The following is a 12,619-nucleotide window of genomic DNA, read 5'->3' as shown; positions in this document are numbered from 1 at the left end:
TTTTTTTTTTTTTTTAATAGTGGTATTAAGAATCAAATCTAGGGCTTCAGTCATGTCAGGCAAGCACTATATCACTGAGCTATACTCCAACTCATACAGCTTTTGCAACTGAACATTGTAGAGCTAATGTGTTTTTCTTCTGGTGCTGGTACTGGGGCTTGAACTTGGAGCCTGGGTGCTGTCACTGAGCTTTTTTTTTTTTTTTTCTTTAATCAAGACGGGTACTCTACCACCTGAGCCACAGCTCCATTTCCTGCTTTTTTGTGTTCAATTGGCAGATAGGACTGGCTTAGAACCTTGATGTTCAGATCTCAGCTTCCTGTGTTGTTAGGGTTAGGATTACAGGCATGAGCCTCCAGTGCCCAGCCCACACTAATGTCTTGCAGCTGAAGATTCTGGGATTTGAAGAACACTTTCCAGGCTAACTGTGCAGCACAGAGGCCAACTTCATGCCTAGCATAAAGCAAGGCCACACAAAGAACTCTTTAAGCCTTGTGCATGACTCTAATTCAGTAGCATATCTGTTTGAGGAAAGATCAGCCATGTAGGCCAGATGTTTTAAAGTCAAATTTGTACAAAAGTTCCTTTTTAGAAAATTGGAAATAGCAGATTAACATCGGAGGAAATCCTGAACCTTCCTTGTTGCTTTCCTGATCCTGGGGAGCCCCCTTTCACACCATCCCTATTAAGATGCTTTTATTCTCTTTTTTATACTGGTGAACCTGGCTCTAGGAGTGGAAGAAAGTAGGAGTTGAGCGGCTGCGGCTCAGCACAATCGACATGACTGGGGTGCCCACACTGGCCAACCTCCACAGAGGAGTCCAGTTTGTTCTCAAATACCAAAAGCTGGGCAAGAGTGTCTACGTGCATTGTAAGGCTGGGCGTTCCAGAAGTGCCACCATGGTGGCAGCGTATCTGATTCAGGTAAAGCCTATCTGGTATAAGGAGAGATGTCTCTGGATTGGCCTCATTTATAGAGTTCCAGAACTTTTAATAAGCATGATGTACTGGCCCATTACTCGACTCTAGGCTGCATGGCAGTGGTGTGTCGGGCAAAGCACCCAAGCTAGCCTCTGGCTCTGCCACCTGCCTGTTAGGAGAGACAAATACAGCTTCTCCTTTCTGCTGCCCAGTTTCCTTAACCTAAATCTGTCATGAAGTATAAATGAGAAAGTACTTCAAGTGTTTAAAAAAAAAATGCAGTCAACTGGATGAAAGGCTAGAAACGCTTGTTGCAAAAACCTCAGAAAATCTAGTACTATATAGACAACAGTGCTAATCACATCCAGCCTTGTAGAACTCAAGTATTTTTATTTCCATGTAAATTCTGGACATGAGTTTTTAGAAAAGGGAATCCAAACTAAACTTTGCTTATCTGTTTGTTGACTGGCAAGTGGGATGTTTTAAAAATATTTAGAAGCAAATTCCTTGTAGTCCTTTATCACTCCATTGTCTTGCTCCTCCCAACTTAGTTTTTGTTACTAGTCTGCTCTCTAAGAGTGTTTCTAAGTCATGTGGATAATTTAAGCCCTAAAGAGATGGGGAACTATTTGCTGCCAGGGGTCATTTCAGTATTTATAGTATCATTTTCAGGCCATATGAAATTATCAATACAGATATAATCTTGGACAGATGATAAGAAACATACAAAAAATATACACTGTATGTACCAAATGAGTTTTTGTACGTTTTTCATTGTAAAAATACTGTATAGAGGGGAATACTTTACAGAGGAGTTACAGTTACATGGGCAAGGTATTGAGTACATTTCTTAACAAGCATTGTTGCCTCTTCCTTTGTTTTTTCTCTCTCATTCCTTCCCTCCTTCCCTCCCTTCCCTCCCACCTCCACAACTACTCCCCACCCCACCTACTAAATGATTTTGTGAGCCTTATATGACCTGTAGGCTTTACATTTCCCACCCCTAAAAAGGAAGAGTGATCATCAGCCTAGCCTATTACTGTGGACTAGTATGTGACTGAACAATATGAAAGTTTTCATTGTAAGAAACTGCCAGAAAATAGTCTCAGGAGTATATTTTGGGCCGAGTGAGAATTGAACCAGCAAGCTAGAAATTTGTACTGTTGAGGTCCTATTGAATTCTAAACTATTGAGCACTGTAGAATATAAAGATTACTCTGCTAGACAGGCGCTGGTGGCTCATGCCTGTAATCCTAGCTACTTGAGAGGTTGAGATCTGAGAATTGCGGTTCAAAGCCAGCCTGGTCAGGAAAGACTGTTATCTTCAATTAACCACCAGAAAACTGGAAGTGGTGCTGTGGCTCAAGCTGAAATGCTGAGGGCCAGCACCCAGGCCCAGAGTTCAAGCCCTACCTCCACCACCAAGATAACTCTGATAGTTAAACTTAAAAAGCTCTTTTCTAGCTGTGCAATGAGTCACAAATATCTACTATATACTCATCCCTAGAAACTATTTTATTTTTTGAGGGGAAGGTCTGGGAGGAACTGTATAGCCCAGGCTGGTCCTCAAGTTCATGATCCCTCCTCAGCCTCCTCTTAGTATTGTTGTTATAGTTATAGCACTACATTTAGCTTCTAGAAATTTATTTTTGGAGGGTGCAGGGGATTGAGCCCAAGACCTGTGTATTCCTAAGTATGTACTTCATGACTGAGCTAAACTCTGATCCCTCCTAGTTTGTTTTTTTTTAATTAGTATACATTAATTTTGCAAAGGTGTTTCATTTAAAAAATGTGTGTGTGTGTGTGTGTGTGTGTGTGTGTGTGCATGCTGGTTCTGGGGCTTAAACTCAGGGCCTGGGCTCTGTCCCTGAGCTTCTTTTGCTCAAGGCTCATGCTTTACCACTCGAACCACAGCTCCACTTCTGCCTTTTTTTAGTGGCTATCTGTGGATGCAAGTCTCATGGACTTTCCTGCCTAGGCTGGCTTGGACCACAGTTCTCAGATCTCAGCCTCCTGAGTAGCACATACCTGGATTTTTATTTGGAAGAAGACTTTCTGGGGCTTGAACTCAGGGCCTAGGTGTTGTGCCTTAGCTTCTTTGCTCAAGGCTAGCTGTCCACCATGAGCTGCAGTTCTTTTTCTGGTGCTTAATTGAGGATGAGTCTCATGTACTTTCTTGCCCAATCTGGCTTTGAACTGCATTTGTCAGATCTGAGCCTCCGTAGTAGTTAGGATTACAGATATGAGCCATTGGTGGTTGGCTGGACTGTTTGTACTCATTTTCACATACTTACTAGGCAAGTACTCTTATCATTTAGCCACCCTTCCAGCCCTGACTTTTTGCTTTTTTTTTTTTTGTGGTGGTGATGGGGTCAGTTATGGGGCTTGAACTTGGGGCCTATGTGCTGTCCCTAAGATCTCTTTCTCAAGGCTAGTACTCTACCACTTTGAGCCACAGTACCAATTCCAGTTTTCTGGTGGCTAATTGGAAATGTCTTAGGACTTTCCTGCCCAGGCTGGTTTTGAACCACAATCCTCAGATCTCAGATCTCCTGTGTAGCTAGGATTACAAGGTGAGCCCCAGTGTCTATTTTCAGTAGGATCTTCATTCCTGCCTAGGCATGAGGCCTCCCTGGAGCTAGGATAAGGGGTGCTCACATTCAGCTCTTCATTGAGAAGGGGTCTGATTAACTCTTTTCTGTTTGTTTTCTGTGTGTGAGTACCAATATTAAGGCTTGAACTCAGAGCCTGGATGCTGTCCCTTAGCTTTTCACTCAAGGCCATAAACTACTACTTGGGCTAGCCTTATGCTGCCACTATCTCGGCTTCCTAAGTAGCTAGGATTACAGCCTGAATCTCCAACACCAGCTTTTTTTTTTTTTTTGGGGGGGGGGTCCAGTTGTGGGGCCTGAACTCTGGGCCTGGGCACTGTCCCTCAGCTCTTCAGTTCAAGGCTGGTGCTCTACCACTTGAGCCACAAGCACCACTTCTGGCTTTTTCTGCTTATGTGATGCTGAGGAATCGAACCCAGGGCCTCGAGCATGCAAGGCAAGCGCTCTACCACTGAGCCACATTCCCAGTCCCCCTTTTTTTTGTCAGCTATGGGGCTTAAACTCTGGGCCTAGGCGCTGTCCCTCAGCTGTTCAGCTCAAGGCGAGCGCTCTACCACTTGAGCCATAGCGCCACTTCCGGTTTTCTAGTGGTTTTTATTGGAGATAAGTCTCATGACTTATTTCCGGGCTGGCTTTGAACCACTATCCTCAGATCTCAGCCTCCTGAGTATCTAGGATTACAGATGTGAGGCATTGGCACCCTGCATTTTTTTTTAGAAATGAAATTGTGAAGCCGGGCGCAGGTGGCTCACGCCTGTAATCCTAGCTACCCTTAGGAGGCTGAGATTTGAGGATCATGGTTCAAAGCCAGCCCAGGCAGGAAAGACCGTGAGACTCCTATCTCCAATAAACCACCCGAAAACTGGAAGTGGCGCTGTAGCTCAAGTGGTAGAGCGCTAGCCTTGAGCTGAACAGCTGAGGGACAGCACTCAGGCCCAGAGTTCAAGCCCCATGACTGACAAAGAAAAAAGAAAAAAAAGAAATGAAATTGTGAGCCAGACACCAGTGTCTAATGCCTGTAATCCTAGCTCGGAACTCAGAAGGCTGAGATCTAAGGATTGTGGTTCAAAGCCAACCAGGAAGGAATAGTCTGGGAGGGGTGTTTTTTTTTCCCCCTGCTTCAACTCAGCAAATGGGTGCTAAGCAAAAAAGCTCCCTGAACTTTACCACTTTGAGCCACAACTCCACTTCTGGTGTTCTGGTGGTTAACTGGAGACAAGTCTCATGGATTTTCCTGTCCAGGCTGGCTTTAAGCCATGATCCACAGATCTCAGCTTCCCAAGTAGCTAGGACTACAGGTGTGAGCCACCAGGGTCCAGCCTGAGTCTTTTCTGTAACTAACCAAAAGCCAAAAGTAGATTTGTGGCTCAAGTGGTAGAGTGTTAGCCTTGAACAAAAAAGCTCAGGTACAGTGCCCAGACCCTGAGTTCAAACCCCAGGGCTGGTACATACAAAAAAAAAACAAAAAGCTCAGAGATAGTACCCAGGCCCCGAGTTCAAGCCCCACAAAAGTTACAACATTGTGAATCTTTCAACACCTGCTTAAAAGTGAAGGGCACCCTGATGCCCTCTCCTTTCTTGGCTGATTTCGTGACTTTGTATTTCAGATGCACAACTGGAGCCCAGAAGAGGCTATAGGAGCCATCACCAAGATCCGGTCACACATCTACATCAGACCTGGCCAGTTGGAAGTTCTTAAAAAGTTCCACAAGGAGATTTCTGCAAGGGCAACAGAAAATAACACTACTCACAGATCTAACACATCAAAAACTCAAAATGTCCCTGCTTGATACAGAATAAATTTTATAGTAATGATGGAGTTTAAGCCAAACTTGATGTAACAGAAATATGCTTAGTAATGGGTAATTTTGTTTCTTTTGTCATTTCATTTTCCTGAGGAAAAGATTTGTGTCTGAATCTAATTTTCCTCAATAGGTTAAAGAAATACTAATCTCAGGGCTGGGAAAGTGGCTCAGTGGTAGAGTGCTTGCCTTACATACATGAGGCCCTGGGTTCGATTCCTCAGCATCACATAAGCAAAAAGAAAAGAGCTAGAAGTGGCGCTGTGACTCAAGTGGTAGAGCGCTAGCCTTGAGCTGACGGACAGCGCCCAGGCCCAGAGTTCAGGCCCCATGACCAGACCCAAAAAAAGAAAAAAAGTAATACTAATCTCAACAAGAATCCTGTGTACCTAATGATATTTAGCACCATAACTCAGACATTTAATACTAGAAAAAGAAAGAAATATCCAGCTCTGGCTCTTTGCCCCTTAGGTCTAGGAGTGTCCCTCAATGGTAAAATTCATATGAGTTCTTGAGTGTGATCTGTAGTACTACAGAAAAGATAGTGGAGTCCCAATTTCATTGACTTTGGGGGTTCCCCTCCCACTTTTGGAGATCAGAATGCAAATCATGTGTGGATATAGGGAGGCCTGCTGATTTAGGAATGCACGGGTTGCACGGGTCTATAATTAGTCCTCCTTAGAAAGTCATCCCTTCAGCTGGGCACTGGTGGCTCATGCCTGTAATCCTAGCTACTCCGGGGACTGAGATCTGAGACTCGCAGTTCAAAGCCAGCCCAGGCAAGAAGTCCATAAGACTCTTATCGATTAACCTCTTAAAACCAGAAGTGGTGCTATGGCTCAAGTGTAGAGTGGTACCCTTGAGCTGAAGAGCTCAGGGGCAGCACCCAGGCCCAGAGTTCAAGTCCCATGACCAAGGGAAAAAAAAAAAAAAAGCCATCCCTTCAAGATTCAATAAAGACAAACACACATCTCTTCAAAAACTTTTATTTGTATGAACAGTTTCTAGCTCCTGATTTAGCCTAGAGCTTTTAAAAGACCAGAGTTTTGAAAACATTTCTGCTATTAATCAGAAATAATTCTATTTCCTGGCTTATCTGTTGAAGTAAGCCAAAAATAAAACCAAAATTACTTTTCCTGACAGACAGATGAAAAACAATGGAAAGAACGTCCTGAATTCTAGAGTTGAGTCTTGCTGGTGAAGAACACCTTCAGCTTAGTCCATTCTCCCAACCAAAGCCTGAAGGAAAACTCTAATACCTAATTGTGTATAACTGAACTAGCCACTTGGCTGGCTGTAGAAAAAAAGGAATGGGCATCTTTCTGCCCTGGGATTGGGCAACTCCTATTTAACATTGATCAGGTAAGGAGGGGAAGCTGTGCCTAAGATCAGAGAGAAACTGGCTCTAAGCAATTTGTAGTGAGGCACGGGATCACGGGATGGCCACCTCGGTTCAAGCAGCCAGCTGAGGAGCAGCAGTCTACTAAGTCTCAAACAGAACATCCCTATGGGTTTAGGGCCAGGCTGGAAGTGCTGTTTTCTACTGTACGTCCAAACTAACACATTACTCTGAATTGAGGTTCAAGGGAGGTGCTGGAAAAGGGAAGGACAAAGGAATCAGCTGTTCTTTTCCATCACTGTCTCAGGCCAATACAAACTGCAAATTGGTAAGCAGCACCTTGATGCCTCTTGTGACAGTTATAGCTGAAGTGGCAGGGTCGAGCTTGTAGGTGTTGGCATCCCCCTTCTTATATCGGTCCCGGAAGACATAGATGCTCCCATTACAGCTGGCAATCTTCCAGAGGGATGGGGCAGAGCTCCAGGCCTCAGGAAGGCAAAGCCTGGTGAAGCTGTCTAGAAGGGGATTATAGCACACCAGGGAGTCCCCTTCAGCCACAATGAATACAAGATCTTTATGTACAGCTGCGTGCATGCGGCCTGCGAAGGGCAGCACGTAGGGCTTCACGTGGCACTTGTCTGTTTCTGTGTCAAAACACTGGATTAGTCGGGAAGGTTTGGTAAAGAAGTCCAGGTCATTCTCCTCACCCCCTAGTAAGTAGATGATTCCATTGAGGTTAGCACCAGCGGCCCCAGACACAGCCACCTCTAGCTGGGTTGTCTCTGTCCATACATTATCACCTACCCGGTAATAAATGACTGCGTTGGAGAGAGTATCCTGCAGTGTCTTGCCACCCAGGGAGTATATGGCATCTTTCCCAGGCACAGACACCAGGGTGTGCTGGAGCCGGTCTCGAGGCAAAGGTGCACACCACTCCCAGTCAACGGTGGCATTGTTGCACTTCCACATGCGCCGTGGGATGGACCCCCCCACCACATACAGGTCTCCTCCATGCTTGCAGGCTGCGGTGATCTGGTGGCACAAGCTGTTTTGGCCACTTACACTGATGGAGTCATCCTCTGCACAGTGTAAGGACACAGCCAACGAGTGGGTACGAGATGACTCTTTCCCGATAAGGTAAATGTGCACGTTCTCCCCAATTTCCTGTTGGCCAGATTAAAATGATAAATGCCATGTCAGCTCGTGGTGAAGGCTCAGCTCGGACATCTTGCTCTAACCACTCCCCTCCAGTTACTGTTTGTCATACTTGCTCTCTTCTAATCACCTAACTTTACACATTTTATGCTGGGCAGAGCACATTTGTATTCATCCTTTCAATTTTATATTTTGATTTTTACAATTTACTAAGGCACAATTCCCAGCCCAGATGGTGGTTTCTGGAGTCACAAACACAATCTTCTCTCCAGCTCAGCAACTTCAAGCCAGTTTATTCAGTAGGCACCAAAGAGGCCAGCTAGAATGCATTGGTACCCCAATTTATAACAAATCTACTTTACCTTTAAACTAGTCCTAAGTGATTCTGCAAAAGCCTCTCTTTCTTCTTTATTAAAACTGATCCAGGCTTCTATTGCTTCTGTGGGGTTCTGGGAACATGGAACCCCATCTGTGAGAGCCAAAGAAAGGCACAGTCAGTGGCAATATGATCATCTGAAAGGGAAACTTAGGAAAAATGGCTTTAAAGATGTGAACCAGCTGGGCACCAGTGGCTCATGCCTGTAATCCTAGCTACTCAGGAGGCTAAGATCTGAGGATCTGGGTTCAAAGCCAGCCTGGGCAGGAAAGTCCATGAGACTCATCTCCAATAAACCACTCAGAAAACTGGAAGTGGCACTGTGGCTCAAGTGGTAGAGTGCTAGCCTTGAGCTGAAGAGCTGAGGGGACAGTGTCCAGGCCGAGTTCAAGCCCCATGACTGATAAAAAAAAAACCCACAAAAATAAACTCAAATAATATGGATAGCATGAAATGCTTCCACATGTTATGGAAGCAACCTACAAGGCTGCAGAACTTAACACTTTTAAGTATGGCTACATCTCACTTGCAGGCTCACAATGTTACCTAACATCCCATCACTAAAAACATTTCATCTGTGGCACACACCTGTAATCCTAGCTACTCAGAAGGCTGGGATCTGAGGATCGTGGTGCAAAGCCAGCCCAGGCAAGAAACCCCTCAGACTCTTATCTCCAGTTAACCACCAAAAAAAGCAGCCAGAAGTAAAGCTGTGGCTTGTGGTAAAATTCTAGCCTTTAGCAGAAAAGCTCAGGGACAGCATCCAGGCCCTGAGCTCAAGCCCCAGAACCAGCATCAAAAAAATAAAAATAAAAATCATTTGTTCATTCATTTATTTTAGTTGTTTAAGGTTCTGAAACTCAGGGCCTTGCACTTGGTAGGCAAGTGCTTTACCAATTGAGCTACACTCCCAGCTGGAAAAATAAAAAAGGATAATTTTGTCAACTTACTTAGATAACTAGTCCTATAGACAAATGCAAAGTATAGGACAGATGAGAGCAATTAGGCATAGGACAGATTAGCTAGCTTCTCTCAGTCTTTTGTGGCAATGTGAGGCATTTTGTTTTCTAGGTTGCTTCTTTTTTTTTTTTTTGGGTCTGGTCATGGGGCCTGAACTCTGGGCCTGGGTGCTGTCCCTCTGCTCTTTAGCTCAAGGCTAGCGCTCTACCACTTGAGCCACAGCGCCACTTCCGGCTTTTTTCTTTTTGCTTATGTGGTGCTGAGGAATCGAACCCAGGGCCTCAGGCATGCAAGGCAAGCACTCTAACACTGAGCCACCTTCCCAGCCCTCTAGGTTGCTTCTTTAAGGAACTCTATCTCTGACAGCAGCTCTACATTCCTACTACAAATAGTAAACTCTCAACAGGAAACTTGAGGGCTCCTTTCTCCTGAACCAGAACATCCACTGAACATTATACCCAAACATTTGGGTATGTCCCCTTTTAAACTTACCCGAGATGATATCAGTGAGTAGATGGTGGGGCAAATGGAGAAATTCCTCTGTGCTCCGTAACTGGGCCAGGTGGGTCTTGGCACAGTGCTTGGCTGCAGTGTAGAGCTCAGGATCACTGTGCCTATCTGCCAGCCACATCACCTGAAGGCAGTTTCCCACCTGTACTGTGCGGGCCAAAAACCGAGAACATTCCTCAAAGAGAGATGTCAGCTGATACATGTCTGACACCTCATAAATTTCCTGCAGCTCATCAGCACGAAGTTTCACAGTCCCATGGTAGATATAATCAACCAGGAGCTGGAAAACAGACTCACTGACATCCTGCAGTACAATCACTCGGTTGTGGGCCTCCTTCAGGTTAGAGGTGAACATGGACCGGAAGAAGCAGCTCTGAGCTGAGAGGACCAGCCTGTGGAGCTGAAACTCCCGGCCTTCCACTGAAATGGTGACATCAGCAAAGAGCTCCTCCTCTAGACACAGTTTCATGATGCCCTGAGCCACTCGCCCTGAGTGGGACCGATCTTTGAAAGTGTAGTTCACAAAGTAATTCTCATCCATGGATGCTCCAGGCTCCTCTGGTGATTCCATGGTAGCCAACTTCTCTCTCTTCCAACTATCTGAAAAGCAATAACCACTCTAAGGAATTTGAGGAATCCACAGCTATAGTCTGTGAATACAGCTGGGAGAACTGTTTAAATGTAAAAGCAAAGTGGGTCCAGACTGACCTTAGGCCTGGCCCTGCCATTGGTGTCCCTGACATTCTCCTTCACTCAGAGCTGCTTTCATTCTCCTGAAGTGGCAGATCTCCTCCAATGAAATCAATAAAGTTCTAACTGATGGTTTCCCTGAGAGAACACCAAATATTCCTTCCCATGATGTAACAAAAGACTTAGGATTTAGGTCAACATGTGTAAGCAAGGGCCTGGAGAAAGTCTATGGTCTTTTATTTATTTATTTTTGGGTCCGGTCATGGGGCCTGAACTCCGGGCCTGGGCGCTGTCCCTCAGCTCTTCAGCTCAAGGCTAGCGCTCTACCACTTGAGCCACAGCACCACTTCCGGCTTTTTTTTCCTTTTTGTTTATGTGGTGCTGGGGAATGGAACCCAGGGCCTCATGCATGCAAGGCAAGTGCTCTACCACTGAGCCACCTTCCCAGCTCGTCTATGGTCTTTTAAAAAGCCATTCTAACCAAATAACTTGGCATTAAAATAGTGAAGCTGAGGGTTAGACTGCACTAGGTTAGGGAAATAAAACCAAACAGAAGAAAAAAGACACCCTATGGGTTTCTCCCTCTCTCCACATGGAGTCCAGCACCTCCAATATGAGGCCTAGGCTGGGTCAACCAACAACCTTACTTTTGCTCTCTTCTGAGTTTCTGTCCCCACTTACCAGCTCGCCCAAATGATTTCCTGAAGGTCCATTCCAGAACTTGAGACAGAGCCCAACTGTCTCCAGCTCCAGGCACAAGGAGGACCGTCGCCCTTCGGGTTGGAAGGGTGTCCCAGTCCATCTAGAGTCGCCAGGGAAACGGTCTCCAGGGAAACCGTTTTCTCCCCCACAAGCCCCTTGGCTCGCCCGCCCCACCGAGAGCTCAGCGGGCGGAGCGGGGGAGGGGGTGTGGAGCCTAACAGCGCCGAATGCCCGTCCCTCTCCCCTCCTGGTCTCACCGGTTCGATTCCTCAACGTCTTCACCTTCTCTCCAGCTGCGGCTACACCGAGCTTGGGCTACGTTCGCCTCACTGTACGCCCACCTGCTGGTCTTGCTTTCTCACCTGCGTTCCCTCCTCTCATCCCGGTGCCAGGAACCCGGAACCTCTGCTTCCGGCCCCCTCTCCGCCCGGAAGAACATAGACTGCACACTTCCGCTTCCGGTCCGTGTCCTTGGGGCTCCGCGTCCCGTCCCACCGGCTTTCCCTGCGCCGCCGGCTCTGCGTCCGGGAAGCATGGCGGCCGCCGCGGCCGTGGTCTGGAGGCGCGGGCTGGCGGGGGCCGCAGCTGTGGCCAGGGGTGAGAGGCCGGCCTCTGGCGGAGACCGGGGTCGGGGGTGGAGGTGGCGCGCCCCCGGGCCTCACCCCGCGCCCTCTAACTTGTCTCCCTGTGCAGGGGCTGGACGACCCTCGGTGCTGCTGCAGCGGGTGAGGCGGGAGAGCGCCGCGGCCGACGCGCGCCGTGAGTATGCGCGCCGCGCGCGGCCGACCGCCCGCAGGGCCTCCTGCGTCCGGTGTTTGTCCTTGTCCGGAATGCCCTTCCCCGGGTCTGGCCTTGGGGAGCTAGCCCGCAGGCTGAATCGAGCCCTCTCTGCCCTAGATCTCCATTCCGTTTGGGCCGTATTGTCCCCTCTCAGTTTTCATGACTCTCGTTTTCTCTGATTAAATGGTTAACGCACTGAGCACAGGAAGCAGAACTTTGGGCCTCAGAGCTCAGGAATAGTAGTTAATTGCGTTCTGTGTGGCTGGTATCTCACGAAGCCTTGTAGCGAATAATCTTATTTGTTATGAGGTCGGTAGTAGTTTATTGCCTGTAGATCAGGAAAACAATCCAGACAGTAAAACTGCCCAGCTACAGACCTTGAGAATGGCAGGTCTGCCGAGGGAAAGAACACTTAATCATTACTCCCCAGGCTGTGAGGTGTGTGTACCCAGTGATTTAGGATCACATGATCACTAGTGACTCTAATAGTTATTGTCGTTCTTTATGTCCATTGGAAGAGGGGAGGGGCTGTTCTCCCGAAACCTAACAATTAACATCAGCAGATTGGACTATCGAAGGCCTGCCTTTCTACCCCTTCTGAGTTTTAATTTTCTTAACATACACACAGTCATACACAGTCTGTGTTTTCAGGACCATAATCTGTGAGGGCTCTTCAGCCTGAAGTTCTTGGCTTGAGAATCCTGGGTCCCATCCTGACCTTAAAGAGATCCTAGTCTGCTAGAGAGTAGACTGTGCTGTCTTACAAGTATAG

General features: G+C 46.9%; 3 protein-coding genes across 4 annotated transcripts in view; 2 read left to right on the top strand and 1 right to left on the bottom strand.

Annotated features, from left to right (window-relative positions):
- Ptpmt1 (protein tyrosine phosphatase, mitochondrial 1) overlaps window positions 1–5,399 on the top strand; it is an 8,880-nt gene extending 3,481 nt beyond the window's left edge. The window contains exons 3-4 of the mRNA XM_013030028.1: window positions 733–924; window positions 5,141–5,399. Coding sequence (XP_012885482.1) covers window positions 733–924; window positions 5,141–5,323 — 375 coding nt within the window. The 3' untranslated portion in view covers window positions 5,324–5,399. The remainder of the gene's footprint in view (window positions 1–732; window positions 925–5,140) is intronic.
- A 906-nt stretch (window positions 5,400–6,305) lies between these two features.
- On the bottom strand, window positions 6,306–11,514 carry Kbtbd4 (kelch repeat and BTB (POZ) domain containing 4). 2 transcript variants are annotated; one of them, XM_013030025.1, is made up of 4 exons: window positions 11,430–11,514; window positions 9,658–10,275; window positions 8,192–8,298; window positions 6,306–7,838 (listed from the first exon to the last, which is right to left on the bottom strand). In XM_013030025.1, the coding sequence occupies exons 1-4, from the start codon at window positions 11,446–11,448 to the stop codon at window positions 6,978–6,980; spliced, it is 1,605 nt and encodes a 534-aa protein (XP_012885479.1). In that variant the 5' UTR covers window positions 11,449–11,514; the 3' UTR covers window positions 6,306–6,977. The 2 variants fall into 2 exon arrangements, with proteins under 2 accessions (XP_012885479.1, XP_012885480.1); XM_013030026.1 differs by having other exon boundaries at window positions 11,325–11,477.
- Window positions 11,515–11,535: 21 nt separating this feature from the next.
- The window catches only part of Ndufs3 (NADH dehydrogenase (ubiquinone) Fe-S protein 3, 30kDa (NADH-coenzyme Q reductase)), a 10,310-nt gene continuing 9,226 nt past the window's right edge, over window positions 11,536–12,619 (top strand). Inside the window, exons 1-2 of the mRNA XM_013029957.1 lie at window positions 11,536–11,664; window positions 11,761–11,984. Coding sequence (XP_012885411.1) covers window positions 11,601–11,664; window positions 11,761–11,984 — 288 coding nt within the window. The 5' untranslated portion in view covers window positions 11,536–11,600. The remainder of the gene's footprint in view (window positions 11,665–11,760; window positions 11,985–12,619) is intronic.

Source organism: Dipodomys ordii, unplaced genomic scaffold, assembly GCF_000151885.1.
Source record: "Dipodomys ordii isolate 6190 unplaced genomic scaffold, Dord_2.0 Scaffold125, whole genome shotgun sequence".
Classification (NCBI taxonomy): Eukaryota; Metazoa; Chordata; class Mammalia; order Rodentia; family Heteromyidae; genus Dipodomys; species Dipodomys ordii.
Note: the sequence above shows the minus strand (reverse complement) of the source record. Positions and strands in the feature narration are given on the sequence as shown.